The sequence below is a fragment of the Sinocyclocheilus grahami genome, unplaced genomic scaffold, assembly GCF_001515645.1.
Source record: "Sinocyclocheilus grahami isolate Dianchi unplaced genomic scaffold, SAMN03320097.WGS_v1.1 scaffold67.1, whole genome shotgun sequence".
In the NCBI taxonomy this organism is placed as follows: domain Eukaryota; kingdom Metazoa; phylum Chordata; class Actinopteri; order Cypriniformes; family Cyprinidae; genus Sinocyclocheilus; species Sinocyclocheilus grahami.
Genome location: NW_015505246.1, coordinates 2,069,480 through 2,095,145, shown reverse-complemented (window position 1 = coordinate 2,095,145; position 25,666 = coordinate 2,069,480). Strand labels below are relative to the sequence as shown.

At 37.9% G+C, this 25,666-nt stretch overlaps 1 protein-coding gene across 3 annotated transcripts in view; it reads left to right on the top strand.

The window, feature by feature from the left end:
• The first annotated feature begins 914 nt into the window (after positions 1-914).
• The window catches only part of LOC107585169 (neuronal growth regulator 1-like), a 129,675-nt gene continuing 104,923 nt past the window's right edge, over positions 915-25,666 (top strand). For all 3 annotated transcript variants that reach the window (XM_016272071.1, XM_016272070.1, XM_016272069.1), the window contains exon 1: positions 915-1,279. In XM_016272071.1, coding sequence (XP_016127557.1) covers positions 1,110-1,279 — 170 coding nt within the window. In that variant the 5' untranslated portion in view covers positions 915-1,109. The remainder of the gene's footprint in view (positions 1,280-25,666) is intronic.

The window sequence follows — 25,666 nt, the reverse complement described above, 5'->3', positions numbered from 1 at the left end:
TGTGACCCTGGACCACAAAACCAGTCATAAGTCACACAGGTATATTTGTAGCAATAGTCAACAATACATTGTATGGGTCAAAATTATGGATTTTTATTTTATGCCAAAAATCATTTGGATATTAAGTAAAGATCATGTTCCATGAAGATATTTTGTAAATTTCCTACCGTAAATATATCAAAACTTAATTTTTGCATAAAGACTTAACTTGGATAACTTTAAAAGCGATTTTCTCAATATTTAGATTTTTTTTTTTTTGCACCCTCAGATTCCAGATTTTCAAATTGTTGTATCTTGTCCAAATATTGTCCTATCCTAACAAACCATAAATCAATGGAAAGCTTATTTATTCAACTTGCAGATGATGTATAAATATCGATTTTTAAAAATGCACCCTTACGACTGCTTTTGTGGTCCAGGGTCACAAATGTTTAATTTTAAGGACATTTTTGTTTACTTTGATATGATAAACAACACACACACAAAAACACTTGGTCTGAGAGAACTATGAAATCTTGCAAGCCGTCTAAAAATGGATGAGAACATCCAGCATGCAGTAACTTCCCGGAACAAATAGCAGCCTACTGCAGGGCTGCATGGGCCACCGATGACACAAACAAGACCTGACCTGTGTCATTTTACATCTTGCCCTTTTCATCGACTCGTTGTTAGAGACGTCGCACGCAATAGGCTAAAACAAAACAAAGTGCGTGTTTGCAGGAGGACGTCTCGGGGTTGCAGGGCGCTAAACCCCGGGTGGTCAAAACTCACTCATTTAAATAGTATTGCCGTATCAAGAATAACCACCTGCTTAACTGCTCCATCACGAGCTACAGGGAACAGGTTGCCTGGGAAACGGCCGCATGGCAACAGGATCAGAGCCGGGGGGCTGTCTGCTGCTAGCTCTGCTCCCGTTTCCCATTTCCTCACTAGATGGTGTGCGAGCCACTGGAGAGTCGACTTCCTCCCGCGGTCAGGTTCCGATCAAAACAAATCGGGGAAACTACACGGAACGCCGTTTCACGGGGTTTTCGCGGAGGATTATTGTATTTTCATCCAGATATATTTTTATTTTTGATAACGGGAGGATCGTGCTCCATTCGGCGGTGATGGACATAATGATTGCAGTGCAGGATGCGTGCGTCTCCGGTCAATGGCTCACCGCTATAATTCTTAGTCTTTGCTGCTTTTTACCATCGTGCTTGCCCGCTGGACAAACTGTGGACTATGCGTCCAGCGAGAGTGTGGTCAGCAGACAGGGAGACACCGCGCTGCTCAGGTAGGAGACTCAAGTCGCTGTAGAAGTGTTCAAACTAAACTTGCTGGCACCTGCCTCTGTCTCTGTCTCTGCTCTCAGTTTTGTAAACAACGCTCGGCAGATCCCCCAGTGCCGCTCCGTCACTTTTATTTGGGTCATAAACCCTTCTGATTCCCATATAGACCAGAACAGTTTGGGACCGTGATGATTTTTTCCCCTCCTGAGATATTTTCGCGTTTGGGAGATGAACTGGCTCACTTATAGATCTTTAAAGTCTAGGGTCCAGAGTGTCTCTATGAGGGGTTGCATAAGGAGCTGGGGAAGGGGGTAGACTTTTGTAAACCCCGCCAAGCCGAACACTTTACACAATTACAATGAAGTCATTTATGATTCCCACCGTCCAAAAGAGCCCCACGAATGTTTGAGCCCTTGGAGAATTTTTTTTTAATAAAGACAGAAAAGTTGCACACGATTATGTACGGGATTAAAGGGGGGTTTGAGTCACGTCAAGAGTAGTTTATGATAAACATGTTAACAGAATTCCAACCGATCCGCGTTTATTGAAATCTTTTTTTCATGGGTGTGTCTGACGGTAACTGATGCAAGTGTCTAATTTAATTTTTTTAAGTTTCACAAGTCCATTCTTGCAGTTTGCTGCTGGATGTTGTACTCTAATTTAAATGAAATTATTTTTCATAACATCAGATACTGAGTGATTTCAGCCCTGGGGAGCCTATGTATTTTTCTTCTTAAGAATTGATCCAGACGTCGTTTATATTGTCTTCCGTGAAATCTAACTTTCAGAATCATATGAAACATTATATGACATTTTTATATACGTTAGAATATGTTTGACTCCTTGGAAATGTAGCTTGTCCTCCTTTTCATTTAACACACAGGACCACTATGATGGGAAGTTCGACTCATTTCATGGAGTCGGTTCTTTCGAACAGTTCGTTTCAATGAACCTGTTCAAAACCCCATTTAGTAATTCTTTTACGTAAGTGCGTCATCATGTAGTCCGAATCACACTGGCGTTGCATGCTCGAAAACGTTTAAAAACGTAAAATGTGAGTACATGTTGCTCTTTATTGTAGTTTTCTGATTTTGTTATTCATGTAGGCTAGATCTGTATTGTAGTGTCACGAGTGACTTAGAACCTAAAACCTAAATAATGTTTGTGTTTTGCTCATTTCAGATAGGCTACATCTCTCGTCATGTTTTAAATTAAAATATTGTTTATGAAAACAAACTGTCAGCTGACTCATCGTGTGTCAGCTTGTTACAAATCGGACATTACAGAGACGGTTCTCTGTTTAAAGAATCGGTGACTCGAGAAATGCTCAGACTGATTCAGTCCGATTCGTGAATTAATCGCCCAAGGCCGGTTTATTGAATCAGTCAACCGATTCTTTGAAAAGATTCGACTCAAAAGAACAATTTGTTCAGGAATCGTGTATCACTAGCCTACAGTTTGCTGTTTATATACTCTTTGTTTTGTGTAATATTGTGCTATGTGATATTTTGCTCAAGTAAGGTTTTCATGTTATCTGTTTGTGTTGGTTGTCTCAAGCTCGGTTGCTGCTATCTACTTGAAACTCACCCTCCGTTATGATTTCACTGAGGACTTTGTGTAGAACTTTGGGGGGAAATGATGGACCATCACCCTTTGTTCACCCCTTGTTTCCACAAAATTGTTTGCTTGGCTTAAGTGACAGTCAATTTCTACCATTGGTTATGTTTAGCAGGCTATTCAAACGTCAGTTTTGCACCTTGCTGTTTTTTCCCAGAAAGCCTTGATTGTTATCTTAGATTTTTTTCTTATACTCGCTTTGACTAAAATACACCCTAGAATGTTTCTTGTATTGTTGTTACATTTTCAGAAGTGAAGGCACTTATGCCAAGTAATTTCAATGTGACAACATCATTGTATCTCAGAATTGGGTAAAAAAATGTAATGGGAGGCTATTGTGTACGGTGAATAGGGCTGTCATGACTGTCCCAGATGACCAGAAAATGTCAGTTGGTGGTCTGTGAATGCTTAGTACCTCTGTGCCTGTGCTTTAAACGTGTCCCTCACCAGCGTCAGTGTTACATGGAGACGTGGGTGGGAACCTGCTTCTTTTCTCCTCAGGCCACATCTCTTACTGTCAGTGCTGATTAATCGGAAGGATGTTACTGTGAGATATTCTCCTCTGTTTTATCTCTTCTGTTGTATTATTAACTTGAACACCAACACTTTAACTAGTGCTGTGCTCTCTGAAATATTTAATGGATGTGTTCGAATTATAGATGTTTTGCTGATCCAGTTATTACAGAGGGTTATTACTGTATCAGTTGTGTCAGTGTAAAAGCAAAATCCAAGAGAAGCTGATTGTATTCCATCAATATATCGATACCAATATATATAATTTGTGGAATCATGCTGTTTTCAGCACAACATGATCACAAGTTTAATCATGTACACTGTAGGTATTGAAGAGAATATTTAGGATCTAAAATGTTAATGACTTCTTAGAGTGTATCTAATCTGTCTTTATCCATGGTATTGTTGGTCTCTTGAGCTGAAGAGCATAAATTATGACAAATACTGTGATCTTGCTTAAATGGTTCTTGACTTTGTGCCAATAAGCCCACGTTTAATATTTGCAATTTGGCTGCAATATGTCAACATACTTTATACTACAGATATGATGCCAGTGGTACAGCTTAACATCATAATATTCACATTATCATGTTTTTCTTCAATTTTGTTCAAGAATAACTCGCGATCAGAGATTATCAGCTTCAGCTTCAATATTTAGTGTGCCACACAGAGGAGTCTAAATTGTGTGTATTCCACACTTCTCTTGTAAATATAGAGAGAGCCCTGGATATTAAAGGTGACACAGAAAGCTATAGAAAGCCAGGCAGGAACTTAACATTATCTGACATTCACCAGCTATGAATACCAGAAGGCAAGATGTTACTCTCTGTTAAAGCCACTGCAGGAATGTACAGAAAATCTAAAAGAATGTTGTTTAGTTGCTAACCTGTTATATTTACACAGTGCTGGGTACTTATTATATGTAGCCAATTATATGTAGTCAGGATTACATGATCAGATTACAGAAAAATACTTGTAGTTAGATTTAAAATAAGTTACTTTTTATTGATAACATGATATTATTCACACAGTGGCAGTAACTATTTGTAGTTTAGTGATTATACCTAAGTTTTCGTTTTTATCTTTTTCGTTTTCCTTTATAAAAAGATTATATACTTTCATAAAGTGTTGTATTGACTGTTTTATTTAGATTTATTTATTTTCTTTTTAATTTTTTATTTATTTCATTAATTATACATTTTTCATGAACACCCCAATTTGGGAAACCATGATAATAATGTAGGCAGATGTTTAACGGTGGGGTTGATTTCTGGTAGCCAATGTTGATATTTCAAATCACCAAAACAAACACACCCCTACCCCAAAAGGGTCTCGACCCTGTTTTGATAGCTCCGCCCCACACATACGTACGCAACCCAGGCAACGATAGGCCTTTATCACACTTCTGCGGAAGATTCAAATCACATATACATATATACATCTTCTAAAGACACCAATCTCAGTTTACAACAATTAATTGAGTATTATGAAACGAAGGAATATGTTGGCACGATATCCCGATGCGTATTTTGTGACTTAAACAGGAGTGCGCGAGCCATACTGTCAACCCTCTACATTGCGAGTAAATCACTCGCATATGGGACTAATGCCGAGTTCACACTGCATGACTTTAGCCCGATTTTTCACTCGCCAACAGGTTTTGCGAAATCGCCGACAAATGCCCGAAATCGGAGGCAAATCGGTGCTCGTTCACGCGAGTTACAATCACGCAGTGTGAATTATCAAAGACGCTATCTGAGGGATTCACAATCACGCTGTGTGCAATGATTTCGGACTGAAAACTACATCAGCGATGACCTACAGCCAATGAGAGACCAAGATACAGGGCAGAGGGAAGTTCGGGGAGGAGTTATAGACCAGAATATCTGTATTTTAATAGATATATGAACAATAACATCATACAGAAACAAGCACAAACATTTGCTTGACCAGCCACAACATCAGCATAACAGTTACTGCAAAATTATTTACCTCCAACTCTCTTTGCAGAACACCCAATCCCTGTTCCCTGCATCTCCCTCCTGCATAACCTGTTTTTCTTTTTCTCCTTGTAGCTGGAAATCAGCTCAGACGATTTGCGGGCTATATATATATATTTTATAATTCCAGTCTTGCTCGAGAACTCCGGTTCTCGCGTTATTCTCGCGTGTGTTTTGTTGTTGGCGATTCTTCCTATTGTAAAGTCATGCAGTGTGTAACCTCCTGTCGCCGATCCATCGTGCAATGTGAACACAGCAGCGACTGACTGCTACCTCAGATAGTCGTGCAGTGTGAAAACCACGGTGACCCGACGACTTTGAAAATCGTGCAGTGTGAACTCGGCATGAATCTTCACTCTGGGCGACTAAATGATGTCTATTATTAGCCAATGGCTAATACATTCTCAGATTTTACTCGCCAGTGTGTGAGTTGGAGGCTAAGTTTAAGTTTAGCACAGATATATTTTCACTCACCGAACACACGCACTGAGCGCTTCAGAGTTAGACTAAGTCAAGTGATCTGTGCTATTTTGTTTTCTTCAGTTCATCTCAATGGAGGCGCAGCGCACCTGTATTTGATGCACCGTAAACTCTAGTGTGAAGGCGCACGACTCTCCGTCGCTTTATCTCACACACGCAGAGAGAGAGAGAATTGATGCGCTACATGTAAACTATATTCTTTGTTATATTTTCTTGTCAAAATAACTGAGTTTCTTTGGAATTCTTCAGCTTTTAAGAACTGCCGCTTTCTCCGGTAGTGGGCGGAACTAATGCGCAAACGGCAATCTCATTGGCTGTAGCTCACCTATTATTGTCCCTTTATAAAAAGATTATATAAATTCATAAAGTCTTGTATTGACTGTTTTATTTAGATTTATTTATTTTGTATTTAATTTTTAAAAATTTAATTAATTATAAGTTTTTCATGAACATATGAACCCCAATTTGGGAAACCATGATAATAATGTAGGCTGATGTTTAAAGGTGGGGTAGATTTCTGGTAGCCAATGTTGATATTTCAAATCACCAAAACAAACATGCCCCTACCCCAAAAGGGTCTCGCCCAAGAGGGCACTGCATGCTTTAGAAACAGCCATACTCTGCTAGTTTCCAAATCCTTACACACACTTGAACCTAGGGCTGTGCAATTAATCACATGCGATTGTCATGCGCATTTTGTCAGTAAAGCCGGTTCCGTGATTAGTAGTAAATCTCCATCACCTGCTTTCAGATTGAGCGGCATTCACTACACAGAGCCGTAGTTCACTGACAATTAGGCTCTGTGTAGTGAATGCCGCTCAATCTGAAAGCAGGTGATGGCGATTTACTACTAATCACGGGACCGGCTTTACTGACGAGATGCGCATGACAATCGCATGCAATTAATTGCACAGCCCTACTTGAACCTAAAATAATCATTCATAAAGTTCAAAAAGGTTTAAGCAAGTTACAAGGGTGTTCACTAGGGATGTGCATCTCATGACTCAGGCCGATACGATACGCATCTCGATGCATACCCAACGATACAATACATTAAAGATAAATATGAAGCAGCTACCGATGTGATGCGATACGATTCACCCCTATTACGATGCAGTGCGATCCGATTCCGATTCGATACGATTCAACACAATGCGATTCGATGCAATATGATGCAATTGAGACAATATGATCACTTTTAATGCCTCGAGGCCTGTTTCATATAATAAGTTAACCAAATAAGCCAGGCTTATTTCAGTTAGTCTGACTCATTGTCAAATGATTTGGTTCCATAAAAGCAAATTTAACATAGGGCTAGATCAAGCTTAGTCACTGTGGCAACTTATGCTGGGAAACTAACCTGCTCTAAAGCAGGCTAACTGTCAGGCTAATCTAAGCTCCTCTACTGACCAATAGGAACATAATGATATTACCACGGTCTCACATACTATTATTTCTTTTTTTTTCTTTTCTTTTTTTTACAGTTTCTAGAAATGCAGCCTTTCTCTCTGGTTTTATTACAGCTGTACCTTTTATAGTTTGCAGAACAGATAGCAGAACATTACAATCTAAAATTGCTCTTTAAAGCATTAAAATAACTAAATTAAAAGTTAAAATCACTGAATTAAAAATGAAAATAAATAATACAGAAAATGACTACATTTTAACTGCTATAAGAAACACATTAACTCATTTGAGCTTGGTAATTATTACTGTAGCCTACTAGCTTACATTTGATTTACCTATTACAATAGTCCCTTTACAGTTACTGCTATCATAAAAAAATACACTTTCTATGTAGGTTTAAAATTCTACAAAAGACACATTTAATGTCCAAAAAAAATTTTTTTTTAGCAAAAAGTATATTTTTCTCAGAATTATTGCGCTCTGTCTGTTTAGCGTGCATGCATGCAACTGCGCTCGTTGCTCTTGTAGCTGCTGCTGGACACTAAACACTGTCGAGCCGCAATTTTTTCATCACTAATTGATGGATATCTAAAATATAAAAATAAGGAGAAACCTAAAACAGGCCCGAGGCCCGGCCCGCTTCTGAACTATGACGTGAAAATTGGCCCAAAGCCCGGCACGAGAGGGCGTAAGAAAAGTCGGGCCTGTCGGGCCCGGGCTGAAATGCAGGGCTCTACTCCATCCCCCCTATGGGGCCCACTCTCTCGATACACTGGTTATGCTTTTATGCTCCTCGGCCGCCTTTTTCAAACAGGTGCAGCGCATCCTCGCGGTGCTGTAGATTAGAAAATGCATGATCTGGAGCGGAGCAGAACGCGGGACCCAAGCGTTTTTAATCCATTCCTATGGAAATTGAGCTTGCACAATGAACTGAAAAAAGTTTGCGTACACACGCACATTAAACATAAATAAGAGGACAAATCTATCAGGCAGCCTGAAGCGAAAAAAAAAGAGGAGGAAAAGAGGAAACAGGACAACGGTAAGCATAGGCACCAATTTATGTTTCTTCCCACACTCTATTCCACTCCAAACCAAATATAAAACATTTTATTCATTGTTTCCATGAGCAAATGATAACGGGCTAGGTTGTCATGCAACAACTGTTTGTGCCTTAAATATTTTAACATTCCCATTTTTTTACAGCCTAATTAATTAAAAATTATACATATTTTTTTTTCTCCATTCGATATTGTGCTTGAATTCATTAGGCTACACAAAAGATATCCGTGTCTCGCGAAGAGAAACGCACCGACTGCAAATAGCCTACACTACTAAACAAAAAAATTATTTCTCGTTCACTTGCTGATATACATAAAATAATTCAATAAATACCTATTCAGAATAGGCACTTAATTCAAATAGCTATTAGGCTAAGTAATAAAATAAATGACGAGAATTCACTGACTAAAATTAGCCTGGAAGTGCTAACAAAGATCCGTAATTTTTTTTTACAATCGAAAGGTTCTCTGTTATTTCATCAGTCAGTCATGGAATTCTGGTGGTTGATGGGCTTCTGGCAACATTAAATCCAGGAGAGAAGGCAGTTCTATGGATCTGAGTCCTATCATTAGATGTGTTTTGTCCACATTTCATATGTTGTATAATTATATCACTAGGTAACAAAGACACATTAACCAAAAAAAAAACTTTTAGAAGGGCCTCACTGATTAATTTTGCCTGGGGCCCCCACTTCATGTAGGTACGCCTCTGGTTGTGATGCGTCATATTCACGCAGCAGCAGCGGTGATGAGAGAGCGCGCTTGAGAAACAGTTTAGAGAGGAGAAATCAATCTACATATAAAATATTGGTCACAGATTATTGGTCACTTTCTAAATAATAAAAGCGCATCCACTAGTAATTATATATAAATAAATCTGTTTTTACCGATGCAAATATGTTAGAAACGATGCATTGCGATATAAATGACAACTTGTAGCCGATGCACACTTTTTAAACCGATGCATCGCATCTTTAACTTTTTATGCAGATGCACCGAGCGAATCAGGGAATCTTCCCATCCCTAATGTTCACAGTGGGCTGTGTTTACATTAATCTCACATCATAAAAGCATTCTGAGCCAAGGTGAAATTACAGACTCAACCGAATGCACAAGCGCTCTTCTTCATGAGCATTTGAGTGTGCAGATGAAAACTAGATTAGAGTGCCATCTGCTGTTAAAATCTAAGCTCAGAATCGATTCCAGAGAGAAACGCAATGCATTCAGGAGATCTCAGAAATCGATCCACGAATCGATTCTGCATCGATTTATCGTCGCAGCCCTACTAAGTTACAAGTTACAGCTTACGCACTACTAAATATTTTTGCGTTGTACCATTACACTTGGTTTAAATGTAACTCTACGTTCCAACTAAACATTTATGGAAGCCTCTACCCATGAATAACGGTCGAAAAGAGATGGCAGCCAGATTAGATCACATCGATGAGCTCGTGATCGATAATGAAGAACCGCTTGTTCGTAGACGAATTTTACAAGACAGACATCATCCTTTGGATATTTATGATGATGCGATAGCTCAGTTTGGCCGGACGGCCAGCTCTAGGAAGGGTTCTGGTCGTCCCAAACGTCTTCCATTTAAGGAATGGAGGCCACTGTGCTCTTGGGAACCTTAAGTGCAGCAGAATTTTTTTTGTAACCTTGGCCAGATCTGTGCCTTGCCACAATTCTGTCTCTGAGCTCTTCAGGCAGTTCCTTTTGACCTCATGATTCTCATTTGCTCAGACTTGCACTGTGAGCTGTAAGGTCTTATATAGACAGTTGTGTGGCTTTCCTAATCAAGTCCAGTCAGTATAATCAAACACAGCTGGACTCAAATTAAGGTGTAGAACCATCTCAAGGATGCTCAGAAGAAATGGACAGCACCTGAGTTAAATATTTGAGTGTCACAGCAAAGGGTCTGAATACTTAGGACCATGTGATATTTCAGTTTTTCTTTTTTAATAAATCTGCAAAAATGTCAACAATTCTGTGTTTTTCTGTCAATATGGGGTGCTGTGTGTACATTAATGAGGAAAAAAAATTACTTAAATGATTTTAGCAAATGGCTGCAATATAACAAAGAGTGAAAAATTTAAGGGGGTCTGAATACTTTCCGTACCCCCTGTATATGCTCGTTTGCACTTTAAAAGAGAGGGAATATTGACCATAACTTGATAGCGTCTGATATTCAACACGAAACGGACCGAAATGGCGCTCTCTCCCCCAGCCTACAAGTGTGCGTCACTTTACGCTATTTTGCAACGGGATCAATGCAGAACTTAGTAGGCGACAGCATACAGATTCACAAATCTACAGTATGTAGAGTGGTCCACAAGGTGTCACTTGCCCTGTGTCGCCATATAAACAAACTACATATGCCAAGCATTAACGGACAAAATACAAACAGGCAAAAGTTCCATTCCATTGCCGGTTTCCCTGATGTACTTGGCTGCATTGATGGGACACAAATCAAGATAAAAGCACCCATAGTGGATGAGAATGCTTAACCCTCACGCTAAACACCCAAGTCATCTGTGACCCAAATTTATGTTTTTTTAAACTGTGTTGTTAGATGGCCTGGTTCAAAGCACGACAGCTTTATCCTTAGGAGATCAAACATCTATGACAAATTTGATTCTGGCGAGTATAGTGGCATTCTGATGGGTGATTCTGCATACCCACTTAAAAAGTGGCTGAAGACACTATACTTAAAGAAGTATTGGTGTTTTAAAAAGGAGGTGGTCATGTCTTCAGAGGGGTAGGCCTATGTGACAGCAGATTTATATTTGTTTGATTATTTGTTTATCTGTTTAGACAGGATAATTTTTCAAATGAAGTACAAGTTTTGAATCAATTGTCCTCGTTAGGAATTGCAATGGAGCCAGAGAGAGCAGCAAAGGTGACAGGAGCATGCATTGTTTTGCATAATTTGACCATGCTGTGGAAGATGCCAGTTGATGATCTGGGAGGTGAAGAGATCCCACAGGATGAGCAATATAGACAGTTCCAAGATCCAGAAGTGCAGGAGGGTGCAACTCTCAAGCATTTTATTACACAGAACCATTTCACTTAAACTGCACAAAACACATAGGCTTATTGTCCTTTTTATATAATATGTGAATATTTGCCAATAGGCCAATACATACAAGTTATTTACAATAATTAATCTTTAAAAAAAACTGCATTATTCTTCATAGATTACTTTAATTAAACTTTAAATTCCATTTATTATAGGTGTACTTTGTATTAATGAAGTGCACGGATTAATTATTTATAATAAACACTACAGTATACCATTAAAAAATAAGAATTTTAAATTTTGATTTCATGATGACTTTAAAGTATATAAAGATATAAAAGTCTACTGTGCTTTGTACTCTGTTCATGAATAAACATTTCAAAACCCCCCCCCCCCTCTGGTTTTTCCACAAATCGCACCCTGATAATAATAATAATAATAATAGTAACGTCACTGACTGTTCTCTCACAACTGCGAGTCAGAAAAGTCCAAATGACCTTAATAAGAATAAAACGGAAAGTTATAAATACTTTGAGCCATGTCATCTGCGACTTCAATTTCAATTTCAACTCCAGTGATTCCACAGACGGTGGGTGAGTTGTCGCCGATTATTTCTTGGAGAATGGTTGAATACGGGCCAGGCTCTGGTCTCGGACCACCTCCAGTGGGGACATGTTTAGTGCAAGGAAAGTCCTCAATTGCTTGTGTCTTAAGGTCACTCCACTTCTTCCTCACTTCCTTTACCTCCCTCTGCTCAAAGCCTTTTGCATTTATTTTGTTTGTTATGTCCTGCCAAATCTCACATTTGTATCCATCAATTAAAATTTGAATTTCTTCATGACTGAAATTTTTCTTCCTGTTTCCTTTCTCTTCCATGTGTAGGCTATTAAGATACTTTTAAAAGTTTGTTTTGATTTTGAGTTTTGAGTTCAGTTTAACACGTCAAAATACGTCATTCTATGCGACTACGCATTACCGTACGGATAGCTTACGACCTACCTACAACATTCTGCCTTAAGCAGAACAAGTGGTGCAACCGAAGTAAGTACAAATTTAGTTACAAACTAGCAAGTAGTTACTAAGCCTCTAGTGTGGACTTTACATTCCAGTTTAAGTAAGAACTTACGAATGGCTGGTGCAACCCTACCCTGCTGTGCCAGCCGACCGAGGGTATGATGTCATCAATAAGGGAAAGCAATGTGTGTTACTATGGTAATACAGGTCGAATGTGTTTTGGTTGTACTGTGTGATTTAACAGCATATATTAGTTCTGTGAAACAAAGCAAAACCAATGTTACTCACCTATCGAAAAGAAACAAAGCAACCTTGGTGTCCGATTGCAGGCCTTCCACTCCTTGAGTTCTCTCCAGCGCTGAAAAGCTGATCCAATATTTACACGGGTCCTACTTCTTGCCTTATCGTAAGCCTTCTTTTGTTCCGCAGACATTTTCCTCTTTTGTTTTTATACACCATCTCTATTTTTCTGTCGTCGCTCGGCTCGGCTAATGTCCGTCCTGTGCACTGAGCACTCTCTCGTCCCCATCCTGAGTAGACATGCCCCTTACTGCTGATTGGCTACAAGTTTGTTTTGGTACTCGGCCCGACTTAGTTTTCTAAAACGTTTTTGAAAAAATACATACCCCACCTTTAATGCACTTCATGTTGTGGATGACAAAGAATAGAATATATCTATGCTCTTTCTGTTTTCAAGTTCTTTTCTGTGGCAGTATAATTGTATCATTGCAATATTGTAATGGAATATTCCTAAAGAAGCCCCCTTTCCCAGTTGTGGGGGTGTTCACAAGTCTCAGGATAAAATATGCAGAAAAAAATAATCACTGCCACCAGATAATGGTTATCTTCAAAGCAATTATACCTGAAGCACTTCTGGAAAAAACAGTAGTGCCTTTCAAGTAGATTTAACCTCCCTTCTCCTCAACCTGTCACTGATTTTCATGGCTTTTGATGAAGCAGGCTCACTAGATACCAGATAAGCTTCTTTGTCCCTCAGGTGCTAGACACCCACTCTATGCTCAAACTGGAGAGCACACGGGCCTGCGCCGTTCACCTTAACAGTAATCCTATCATCAGTCCTCACCATATTCAGTGTTAATACTGAAGACTCATTTGTCATTGGCTCAGTACTATATGATATTGAGTTTCATCTGAGTACAATAAAGTCCTAACTGAGAACATTAGAAACATTTGAACAATTTGTTAATATTTGGCTTAAATGTTTCCAGTATTCTCTCTCTGTGCAGCATTAAAAGGAAACTGCGTCTCAATTCATCTGTGCAGTGCATTGCCATGGCTGCAGGTTTTTAAATGGAGTCATGTAAGCAAGCCTTAAATTAGTCCCTGTCATTTGCATAATGAATCAATGTGTGTGGATTGCACGTGGCTGTAAATGTTAAGTAGAGCCAAGTAATTGGAGGGACTGCATTGGTAATTATTAGTGAATGGAATACAAAGCAGTGAAGCAGATCAATAGCATTTAGGCTTTCTTTCCCCCTCTGAGAGCTTAATGTGACGTATCTCTATGTTGGCCAACAAAGAAATCAAAAATTGCTTGATGTAAGGCAATGTTGATTGCAGTTTCCCTTGTTGAATGGGAAAAAGTTATATTCTGGATGATTGGGCTCTTTTATGAAGATTATTTATTTAACACAGATTCCTATTTCAGCTACCAAATTGTGTAATGATATGTTTATTTAATTTTTATTTTTTTTTTGCTATTGGGACCATACAATTCTCAGATATAACAACTAACTACTGTTTACTTGGCTTTGCTTTTATTCAAAGCTACTTCCAGTTTATTTAAGGTAAACTTTTCTTCAACGTGTGTTTCCTGCAAACTAAACCAATAACTATGTAGTTTTTAGCACCATGCTTTACCAATTGATCCTCTAAAAGCGCCTTAGTTCCTGTAGAGTTCAAATGTCTTAGACAGATTAAAAGGTCATGCATTCAAATATTTTAAATATCTGATTGTGTGCTGCTAGGCTTTTGCTAAGACATTTGGCAAGGCTTCACACTAAGCCTGGTAGTTTTCAGATTTTTCAATGGCCATTGACCACATTTGGGTTACATAACAGACCCAGATTTCCGGCTGGATGGCGGTTGCAGTTTTACTTAGTTAGTGTCTGTGAAAAACACAGGGCAGTATCATGTTGACAACACCATATCTTCCAGAAACTATTTTTAAATCTGAACAGAGAATGTTTATGTACAGAATAAATAGCATGAGCTGTGGTACTTCTTTAGTTTGCATCAATCTTTTTTTATTTTTTAAATAAAATTATGTTTAGCCAGCAAACTAGATTGAGGTAGATAAACTTAATTTATAGAATAAACACAAATCTTTAAGTTGATTACTCCAAAACATTTTTGGTTCTTTCAATTAATTGAGTTCTTATTTAACATGTAAATTTAATAAAGAAATACAGTATGACTTTATTGATTAAAATTATATTATCCAGTCCTATGCAAAGCATGCTGGGAACTAGAAATTCACAGCCCAATTTTCAAAATTATCAAGAAAATTTCATTTACTGCAACCTATTTTTTTTAATAAATAAAACAGCGGAGAATATTACACACAATATTAAGTTGACGTAATGATCAACATTATAATATCAACAAAGCAACTTAAACTGTTTAATTCAATAAAAAAATTCACTTTCAAGCTGTGGTGTAATAGGTCCCCTGGATTTTCTTTTTAGAGTGCGGATCTTCTCAGATGAAAACATAATTAGCACGTGATTCAGACTAATCAAACAAGCAAAAGTAGCTCATGTGATGCCCCATTTTTGTCCTTCGGGACTCATTATGTACAAAAACATCTATTTCCCCATTTCAGGCAAAGTTCTACCTAACTAGACTTTAAATGAACTGTCACCCGCAAGCTTGATCAAAACATTAACATGGAAAACTGATGAGAAATAAACTCGTCTGGAAAGTTGCACGCCTGGCAGGTTTATTCAACAGCCTCTGCCATATGAGTGACACTTTACCAGCACGACGTTCTGGACGTTCATAAATTGAACCAATTGTGGGCAGTTATCAGTGGCTAATTTAGTGGACCGCAGTCTCAGAGAAGGAATTTGCAAGGTTGTCCAATTAGCGGTGAAAAGTGTTGGGTTGTGAGTGTATGTCAGCAGGGAAGAGAGGGCCAGTGGAGGCATGTCATCAATCATCTCAACAGCTTTGCCTCTGCATTCTTGGCAGACTGGAGGACCTGCTCAGACTGGGAATGCCACACCATCATCACAGACTGTCAGCTGTGAAGATGACATTTCTTCCAAACATTTTTTCATGCTTCGCATATCTGTTGTTTTCACGTTGCTTAATAGGTCGCGTAATGTCGCATTTTCCATTTTTCAGAACCAGAGAGGATTGGCGTTATGACACAATATTAGCCGATAGGAAGTGAGCTTATTTATGAAATGAAAGCCGTTGCCTCTTGAGAGATGGCAGCGCCTGGTTTCCTTCAAGAACATGCGACTTTTAATTGCAGCTGTCAAAACCCAACCAACATGAACAATGGCGTTTAATTTGTACCAGCTCACTACTTTTAACTTTTAGATCACCCAACTTTTCTTCTCTGCTGCTTTAAAGATGTTTGGTAGTTCTAAAAAAAAAAAACAGCCTGAGACTCTTTAAAAGGCCATTAATGAAATTGTGGTAAAAGCAGAGTACTCAAACTGCAATTATTTAAGTGCTGTGCTGAGCTGAGAATATGTTTTAGTCAAAAGAACAAACCCAGAATGCTTGCCATTGTTCACACATTGTGGATAGTGCAAAAGGCTTGTATTATTGTGACATTTGGATAGCGCTCATGTGCTACATGAATTTATCAGATAATAGGATAGTTCACCCAAAAATAGGGCTGGGTATCGAGTTCGATACTTTTTAGGCACCGACCGAATTGCTTCGATACCATCGAGTATCGAAAAACGTCTTGTCGTTCGGTACCAAATTTCGATACCTGAGGGGTTAATCTCATCAGCGTCAGTGAGCCAATAAGCCTCCAGCACTTGCCGGTGTGTTCGACTAGAGGCGCGGCGCAGATAGCGATTCGAAAGCGCACGGAGCAGTCTGCTCTCTTTAGCTCTCGTGGTACTGTAATACCACCAGTATATAGAGTAGCGCGGGAGCTGCGTGGAGTTCCGATCATATGCAGATCATACTAACGTTACACGAACAAAAGTGCGTGTTATGTGACCATTCATGCAAACTGTAGCATCATGCTACATAAGACAATAAATAAGATTTATATTCCGTTTTTACTCAAAACTCACTTTAAACCACCATCGAGTGTTTGTAATAACTTCCGATTGCCGTCTAACAGGGCCGGATTTACGCATTGCTCAAGACATTGAGCAAATAAATATAACAAACAATAGGGTAAAAAATGACAAACTATTTCCATGTCTTCCACCTTTTTTATGTAGGCTACGGAAATCACGCTTTCTTTCTCCCAGTCTCTCTCACAGATGCACACACAGTGCAGACACGCGGAGACGCGAACAGAAACGTCTTGTCAGCGCTGCACCGCGAATTTAACAGTAAAATAGTTTCGCAGCTAAAAAGCTACATGACATTTCTCAGTAGCGAGGTTCATGAAGGAGTTTAACTTAAAGATTCGCTATCAGTAGACGCTGCTGCTGAACGCTGCTGAGAGACGCATAGACGCACTTAACTGCATATCAATGGCTCAAGCCTCTGTTATCAGCTCTAAAATGATGTTTTGGAATTTGCAACGGAAGGTTTGGGATGAGGTGTGTAAAAAAATTAGTTCCACCCACACGAGATTTCAGGACGGAAACATGTCAAATGTCTTGAAACAAATGATCTGAACAATGTCTTGATGTGTGGTTGGGACTCCAGGCCGTTAAAATTATTAGAGAAATAATGCACTTCCGGAGGTGGTTATGTGGCCACGACTATATGGAACGGTCTTTCGCAGTCCTCAAACAAATTAAGAACTATTCGATTTTTATTGACTGAACGCATGCGCTTATTCCGATAGAAAACACTGTATCGGTTTCCACTGATTAAGAAATATTTTTGTTTGCTTGGGTGGTAATATTAGGTCTATTATATTAATAGGGAAGGGGGCCCAAAAACGTCACGAAAATAGGTAAATCTGGACCTGCCATCTAATGTGATGTTGCTGAAATTAAATATGTTATTACCTCTGAGTCAGAGCAGCGATCATGAAAGAGAGAACACAAGCAGAGAACGCTGGAAGCTGCTAATGCTCATCAGTAAATCAGTGGAAAATAAATAGAAATCATGATTCTGTCTGAGCTATGCATTTTAAAACGAACACTAACTAGTGTAAATGTAGCCTAATAGATGTGTAAACTGAAGACTATTTGAGCTTTATTAAAACGATTTTGCACTGATTTATTGTGTTGGTTACATTTTGTTCCTTTGTGCAGTGGCTCAGGAGATGAGTCTTTGAGTTTGTATAAACATCAACAAGCTGAAAAATAAAACCAAAGTTTTTTTTTTTAGATAATGTAATCTTGTTCAAATTGATTTCATAAAATTGGTATCGAAAAAAGTATCGTTCAGGAACCGGTATCGAAGTCAAGGTATCGGTATCGATATCGAAAAATTTTGAACGATACCCAGCCCTACCCAAAAATGAAAATTCTGTTATCGTTTACGCATCCTCATGTCATTCCAAACTGTAAGACTTTCTTTCGTCTTCTGTGGAACTCAAAAGAAGGTAATGTTTCAGTTGTTTTTGTCCATACAATGGAAGTCAGTGGGGTCCAAAACAACATTTGACCCCATTTACTTGCATTGTATGTAAAATAACACTCAGATCTCTTTTTGTGTGTTATGCAGAAGAAAAAGAGAGTCATACAGGTTTGGCTCATCATGAGGGTGAGTAAATAATGACAGATTTTTATTTTTGGTTGGACTGTCCCTTGTTATGTAAACGCCTACCAAGGTGTTTGAACTAGTGTTAGATAGCAGAGGCTATCTAGTGCATATCCATAGGGTGTGTTGCCATGGTTACCATGGCCGGGTGTCATTTTCTGTATCGGGAACACAAGCGCTATGAAGAAACCAGTGAGAGTCTCTAATATACATCATGTTGCTCACTGTTTTTTAAAGACGTCTTAGCATGGACGCATTTTTAACGGATCTTCCGTTGATTCAGCCTCCCTTCTCTGCAGCGTTTCAATTTTCCCCTATTGCAGCATCACAGCACCTATCATAGTCCCTTTAAAGAAAATGGTCCCCCCTGTTGACTCTCATCTAGTATTGAAATGCTCTGCAATTGTTTCTCTATTTGAATGTCAGCATGGTGGAATATTTTCCACTCTTCTCTGGCACTATGCTGTTACAGCGTTGCTGGGTTGTTGTTCAAATGCTTTTGTATGTGAACGCATTAATGTTTTAATCACACTGATTACATTTTAGTGTTGCTAATCCCTTTGCTCTGTAGCTGTATCTGATTAAAGCATTCTCACATGCACTAGTTACTCCATGAATGTACGTGTGCTTTCAAATCTCAGTTATGAATCAAATACCTTTATGGGACGGACGTTAAGCTGGGCGTAATCTCTGCCAAATGGTCTCACAGAAAGCTTACCCAAGGAGGTTCAGTCCCTGCCAAAAACGCAAAGAATGTGAGGGAAGAACGCTCATTAGATTTCCTTATTCATCCAGTCAAATTAAGGGGTCTAAAATGCACGCCTTCATGTTACACGTCTTCCTCTTGCTATAAACGGCAACCTGATACATATCTTGTAGTTTGTTATGTCATGATCCATCAGCGAGGCTGATTTTTTCTGACAGTTGGCACCTTCAATACTGGCACAAAAACCACAAAGAACGAGTTTCCTTCACTCGCTGCGTCTTCTTTTGAAGCGCTGAGATGATATCTCCCAGCGCAAAGAAAACATCAGCTGAATGATCGAGTTTTTCTATAGCCTAGTTCTTCCACTACATTAGGTGGCAAAGAGTGTGCTGGCTTGCCAGAAATATGTCACTTAAGGAAGGCAGTGAGCAGAATTAGGTCATGCAAAATATGGCAGGGTCCCAGCGGGCCCTCACACATATAATTTATCCAGTATTTGTTATAGGAATTAGAATTAAAGTTGTGTGACACTTGCCCGTCTCTGTTGGTTTATTCACATACTGTTCGTCTCAACAGGGTTTGAGTTTTAGTACAGTGCTGAAAGCTTCTTGTTCACATATGCTGTTTGTCATGTTCAATTCAATTCAGTAATATTTGTATGCCGCTTGTCATAATTCAAATCATTCCAAAGCAGCTTTACAAGGAATTCAATTCAAATCATCCTGGACTGAACCACTTGTTTATAATTATTGTAATGATAGCTTTTATAATAGCTTTTTGGGGTATAATTATAAGGCCTAATAGAGTGGCATCACTGTATTTAGCTGCATATATGGAACAAACTGATGCATCTCCTCCACTTTCACAGTGTGACACTCTGCCAGTTTTAACCCAGTATCAGAGAGATTGTCACAAAAGATTACAGAGAAGCTGCACCTTCTAAAAGCTGAAAATACTGCCTAGTTGAACACACTTGAAACCTGATGATAGACTGGAGCTACAAGGAAATGACAAAAAAAGGCTAAGGACAGATTTCAAGCACCTCAGTAGCTAGAATATGTATATATCGTGTATGTTATAGAGAAGCCTAAATCTTTTATTTGCTTAATAGCACAGATGTCAGTCATAATTTTTTTCTATTATTAATTTCTTTTTATTATTATATTATATTATTTTATATTATGTACAGCGGGTAAAATATGTATTGAACACCACCATTTTTCTCAGTGTATATATTTCTAAAGGTGCTGTTGACATGAAATTTTCACCAGATGTCGGTAACAATTCAAGCAATCCATACATACAATGAAAATAATACAAATTAGTTCAGAAATTAAGCCTTTGATGGTAATGACAGCTTCAAGCAACTCCTGTATGGAGAAACTAGTTGCATGCATTGCTCATGTGTGATTTTGGCCCATTCTTCCACACAAACAGTCTTCAAATCTTGAAGGTACCATGGGCCTCTTCTATGAACTCTAATCTTTAGTTCTTTCCATAGACTTTTTATTGTATTTAAGTCAGGTGATTGGCTGGGCCATTCTAGCAGCTTTACTTTCTTTCTCTGAAACCAAATGAGAGTTTCCTTGGCTGTGTGTTTGGGATCATTGTCTCGCTGGAATGTCCACCCTTGTTTCATCTTCATCATCCTGGTAGATGCAGCAGATTTTTATCAAGAATGTCTCTGTACATCTTTTCATTCATCCTTCCTTCAATTATATGAATTTTGCCAGTGCTACACCATGATGTTTTGGCGTGATGTGCAGTGCCATTTGACCTCCAAACATGGTGTGTATTATGGCATCCAAAGAGTTTTTTTTATTTTTGTATGAGAATTGAGAATTTTTGTCTCATCTGACCAGACTATATTCTCCCAGTATTTCACAGGCTTGCCTAAATGTTGTGCAGCAAACTTTAAATGAGCTTCAAAATGCTTTTTTCTTCAGCAATAGAGCCTTGCGTGGTGAGCATGCATAGGCCACGGCGGTTGAGTGTATTAATTATTATTTTCTTTGAAAATAATTCCAGGTCTTTCTGAAGCACTCCACAAGTGATCCTTGGCTCTTGGACAACTCTTCTGATAATTCTTTTCACTCCTCTGTCAGAATTCTTGCGAGGAGCACCTGGTCGTGGCCGGTTTATGGTGAAATTATGTTCTTTCCACTTCCGGATTATGTTGGGGCAACAGTGCTCACTGGAACATTCAGAAGTATAGAAATCCTTCTCTAAAAAATGCCATCAGTATGTTTTGCAACAATAAGGTTGCGAAGGTCTTGAGAGAGCTCTTTGCTTTTACCCATCATGAAATGTTTCTTGTGTGGCACGTTGGTCATGAGACATCTTTTTATAGGCCATCAGTTGGGACTGAACCAATTAATATTAATTTCCACTGACAAGGGGCAGGATTGCTTTCTAATTACTGATAGATTTCAGCTGGTGTCTTGGCTTTCCATGCCTTTTTGTACCTCCCTTTCTTCATGTGTTCAATACTTTTTCCCTGTGTCATTCTACTTTATTACACAGAACTTAATTTCTGAACTTATTTGTTTTGTTTTCTTTGTATGTATGGATTACTTGGGTTGTTACTGACATCTGGTGAAAATTTCAAGTCAACAGCACCTTTAGAAATATATTTACTGAGAAAAATGGTGACGTGATCAATACTTATTTTACCCGCTGTATATTATTAATAGGGCTAGGCTCTTGTATTATCTCTATGTTTTTAATCCTTTGAGTATAACATATTATTATATATTTGTTCTGAAATGGCTTTACCCTCTAGTAAATCACTTTTATATGCGAAAAAAAATTGTGCAAGGTGACTAAATAATGTTTGCCTTTAAGCTAGTAAATTGTTAGATTTCACTCGCCACTGATTTATTGGCTAATAATTAGTTTAGCACTGAAGTATTTTCGCTGCGTGTTGTGCCCTATGACCGCTTTACAGTAGAACATTCTGACAGAGCGTTTGACAGGAAAGAAGCTCATTAATGAGGGTGTGAAAAGAGATGTGGAATATTTAAATAAAGTGAAATATGCAATAAGGTTAAAAAATGACTGTGTCCACGCCTGTTCATTGCTCATGTATCACTGATTTTAGTATTAGCATTAGACAAGCCTGGCGAGTAAACAGAAATATCTACTATGTAAAGACAGTTCTATTGCCAATTTGTGTGTAGGGGATTGCTTAAAAGAATATTTTTCAATCATTGTTTCTTTCGACCAAACAGATTTTGCTGCCAAATAAATTCAAAATGTTTTAGGAACTAAAACAGTAAAAATCTGGAGATTGTGCATTGTATGTTTGGAAGGCAAGTGAACACAAGGAAGAATTATGATTATTTCATATGCACCAATAGTCAATAATTATTGCTAAAACATTAAAAATTCCACATTTTTTTCAAAATGATTACACTAACATTAATTGAATTTCAGTTTTGCAGTAATGCAGATTCAAAGTACTTTAAAATCCTTGCAATATTCACAACTGGTTGGATGGGTTAATAGTACTAGTATGTAGTATGTCCCCGTCATATAGGCCTGTGTCTTAATATAATTAAAATATACTTAAATATTAAAAGTTTATTAAGAAATATTTTCTCATTTCATTTCTCTAGTTGTCACACCCCTGGACTGTATTCGTTGTGTTTTCATCCATCCTGTTCTCCGTGACCTAGTTTTCCCTCTTGTTTGATTGTGTCATTTAGTTCAGGTGTGTCTTGTCCATTACCCTCGTTTACCCATGTATTTAAGCCCTAGTCTGTGCAGTCTGTGTTTGTCCGGTCTACTACGTCCCTATGTGTTTATCCTGCTTGTATCTACCCTCTTGTTGATTATTAAAGACTATTTGCATTCATCGTCATCTTCTTCATACGTTTATCTTACCTTAGTGTGACACTAGTAGCAGTGGATTTAATTAATTATTTTTTATGAAGTTATTTCCATCGTTTTATGTATCCTGTTAGTTTAAGTGGCTGAGCTATTTATGAAAGTCTTATGCAATTTTATAGAAATACTCCCTAAAACTGTTACACAAGCCAGTCTTCTGTTTTTTTTTCCCGTAACACTTTAGTATAGGAACCAATTCTCACTATTAACTAGTTGCTTATTAGTACTTATAAAGCACATATTCTGCCTAAACTTAACAACTACCTTCCTAACTATTAATAAGCAGCAATTTAAGAGGGATTTGAGGCAAAAGTTGTAGTTAATGGTTTGTTAATAGCGAGAATTGGACTTTAAAATAAAGTGTGACCTTTTTTTTCTTCTTTTTTTTTTACAAAAGTAAAAAAAGTACTGCATAATAATGACCTGCATAATTTTATATTGGCAACAAATGTAGCACAAATATATACAGTACTCCACCCTAATTATTAGAAAGAATAGGATCTCACCATGAAGTTAACACTAATTGGAATGATGCATTTGTCTGGCATAAATACATAAAACATAATTGCAACAATTATGATTTATTGAGAAATTGTAACATACATTTGATGACTGATGATAAGTAATTTTGGCAAATTTTAGATTTAATGAAAATATGGCTCACCACCATGATGCTCTGCTTCCTGACTTATATATAAAATAAATAAAGCACAGAATAAACAATTAGCATCAACTCAAAGTTAAGACATATTCAGAACAGTCACGTTGACAGAAAAGTATAGTTATTATCCTACAAAAGCTTCTTAGGTGAGTGGAATCCGAATATGATGGAAATCCAAATGAAAACTTTAAATTTGTCCTTTGAGAGGTAACACTGTAATAACCATAACTATTAGCTGTCTGATGGTTTGGACTGGAGCACAGATGGCTAGGGGAAGCTGAGATCCCTAGTGGATTATCTGATGTATTTTTGCCGGTTTTGAATGGGTAATTTTGACACAGGAGATACAGTGTTCATTTGAAATAGCAGATGTTGAGATAATATTGTGCATGCATGTGAGAGTATGTATATGTGTGTGCGATAGCTAAAGGTAAATGGTAGTTAGCTGCAACATAATGTGCATTTTGCTTCATTTATTAAAACAGTTAAAAAAAAACCTCTGTCCTTTAGAAATCACGACCTATGTGCACTAAGGCAGCATTTTAATAGCTTCCCCACATTCAGTCATCTTTATTAGTTTTGGCCATTGTTTGGCATTTGGCAGACAATAGTTATAGTTTCCATGTCCACGTACGTCCAGATGTAATTATCATCATTTCTCATCGCTAAAGGCACTTATGGGAATGTCTCCAGTTAGTTTTCAACACATTAGAGACAATATTATAGCTTGGCTTTGACGTTTAATCTGGTGTTGAGAACTTGGCACATTGTGAGACAAGATTTGTTGGCTGGGATCGACTTAATCTTATTTTAATCCTTGGTCCTCACAAAAGAGTACTTCTCTTTGGCACACATAAAATCAACAGTGGGGTCAACATCAGACTGGCACATATGTCTTATGAAAGAAAAAACAAGAGATAAAAAATTGTGGGAAAAAATGCTCCTTTGGGGTTTGAGGAGGATGCTGCAATCCCAGTGACATTCTGTTCTCAGATCTCTCTGATGATCGGTTTAAATGTCTTTTGTAATACGATTTTCTCTAGCAATGCAATTTTCATGTAGTATGTAGGTATTTTGCTGATGTTGAAGTCGACATGAAATCAGAATTGACCCTATTTACTTGTTCCTGCTCTTATTGTGTGCGATTCATCTTTGCATGCTATTGTCTTTCTAATCTTTAATCAAAATGTAATAACTTGCTCCATCTCTGAAACGACTTCTCATTTTGCCTGACATCGTCGTGATCAGCGGGGGAAAAAAGCCAAACATGTTTCAAATACTGTCTGCTGCTTGCTGCAGCCACCGTATGAAACTAGCGTAGCGAACACAGAGAAGGCTGGAAGGTGCATTTTCAGCTGTTTCCTTCACAAAACCCTGATCCCTATTCTCATTCCCAAACTACCCTGGTTGTGTGCCTGCTGGCTTGAATTGTTCCGCTTTGAAGAAGGAAGAATATCAGTGAGGTTGCGGTTCAGTTTGAGGCATTTCACCCCTGAATGCTTCCACAATTTGATCATAAAATGGGGTTTGCAGGCATTTTTTTTCAAGTATTAAAAGGTTTTAGTTAAAAAAAATATATATAGATAAATATTGCTGTTACTGTGTATTGTGTGTTGTAAATACTGTATGCTATCATTCAAAAGTTTTGGTCGGTAAGATGTTAATATTTTTTTTTTCAGTTTTAAGCATTTATGTAAATAATGTGAAATATTATTACAATTTAAAATAACTGTTTTCTATTTTAATATATTAAAATGTAATTTATTCCTGTGATGGAGAAGCTGAATTAACAGCAGATTTGGTCCTCAAGGAACATTTCTTATTATCAATGTTTTTGTGGAAACGGTTATATGTTTTTTGCAGGATTCTTTGATTAAAGACAGTTCAAAAGATTTATTTGAAATAGAAACATTATAAATGTCTTTGCTGTGAAATTTGATCAATTTAATGCATGCTTGGTGAATAAAAGTCTTATTTTTTGTCAAAAAAACAACAACAACTTTCTGTTTTGTTTTTTTTACAGTAGAAAAAGAACAGGAAAAAAAATAAACACATTGTATGTCTATAATTGTTTAAATATTTAGTGGAATCCGTCCCAAAGGCCCTGCCAGGAAACATACCTTTAGTGAAACGTTCAGCTGGAAGG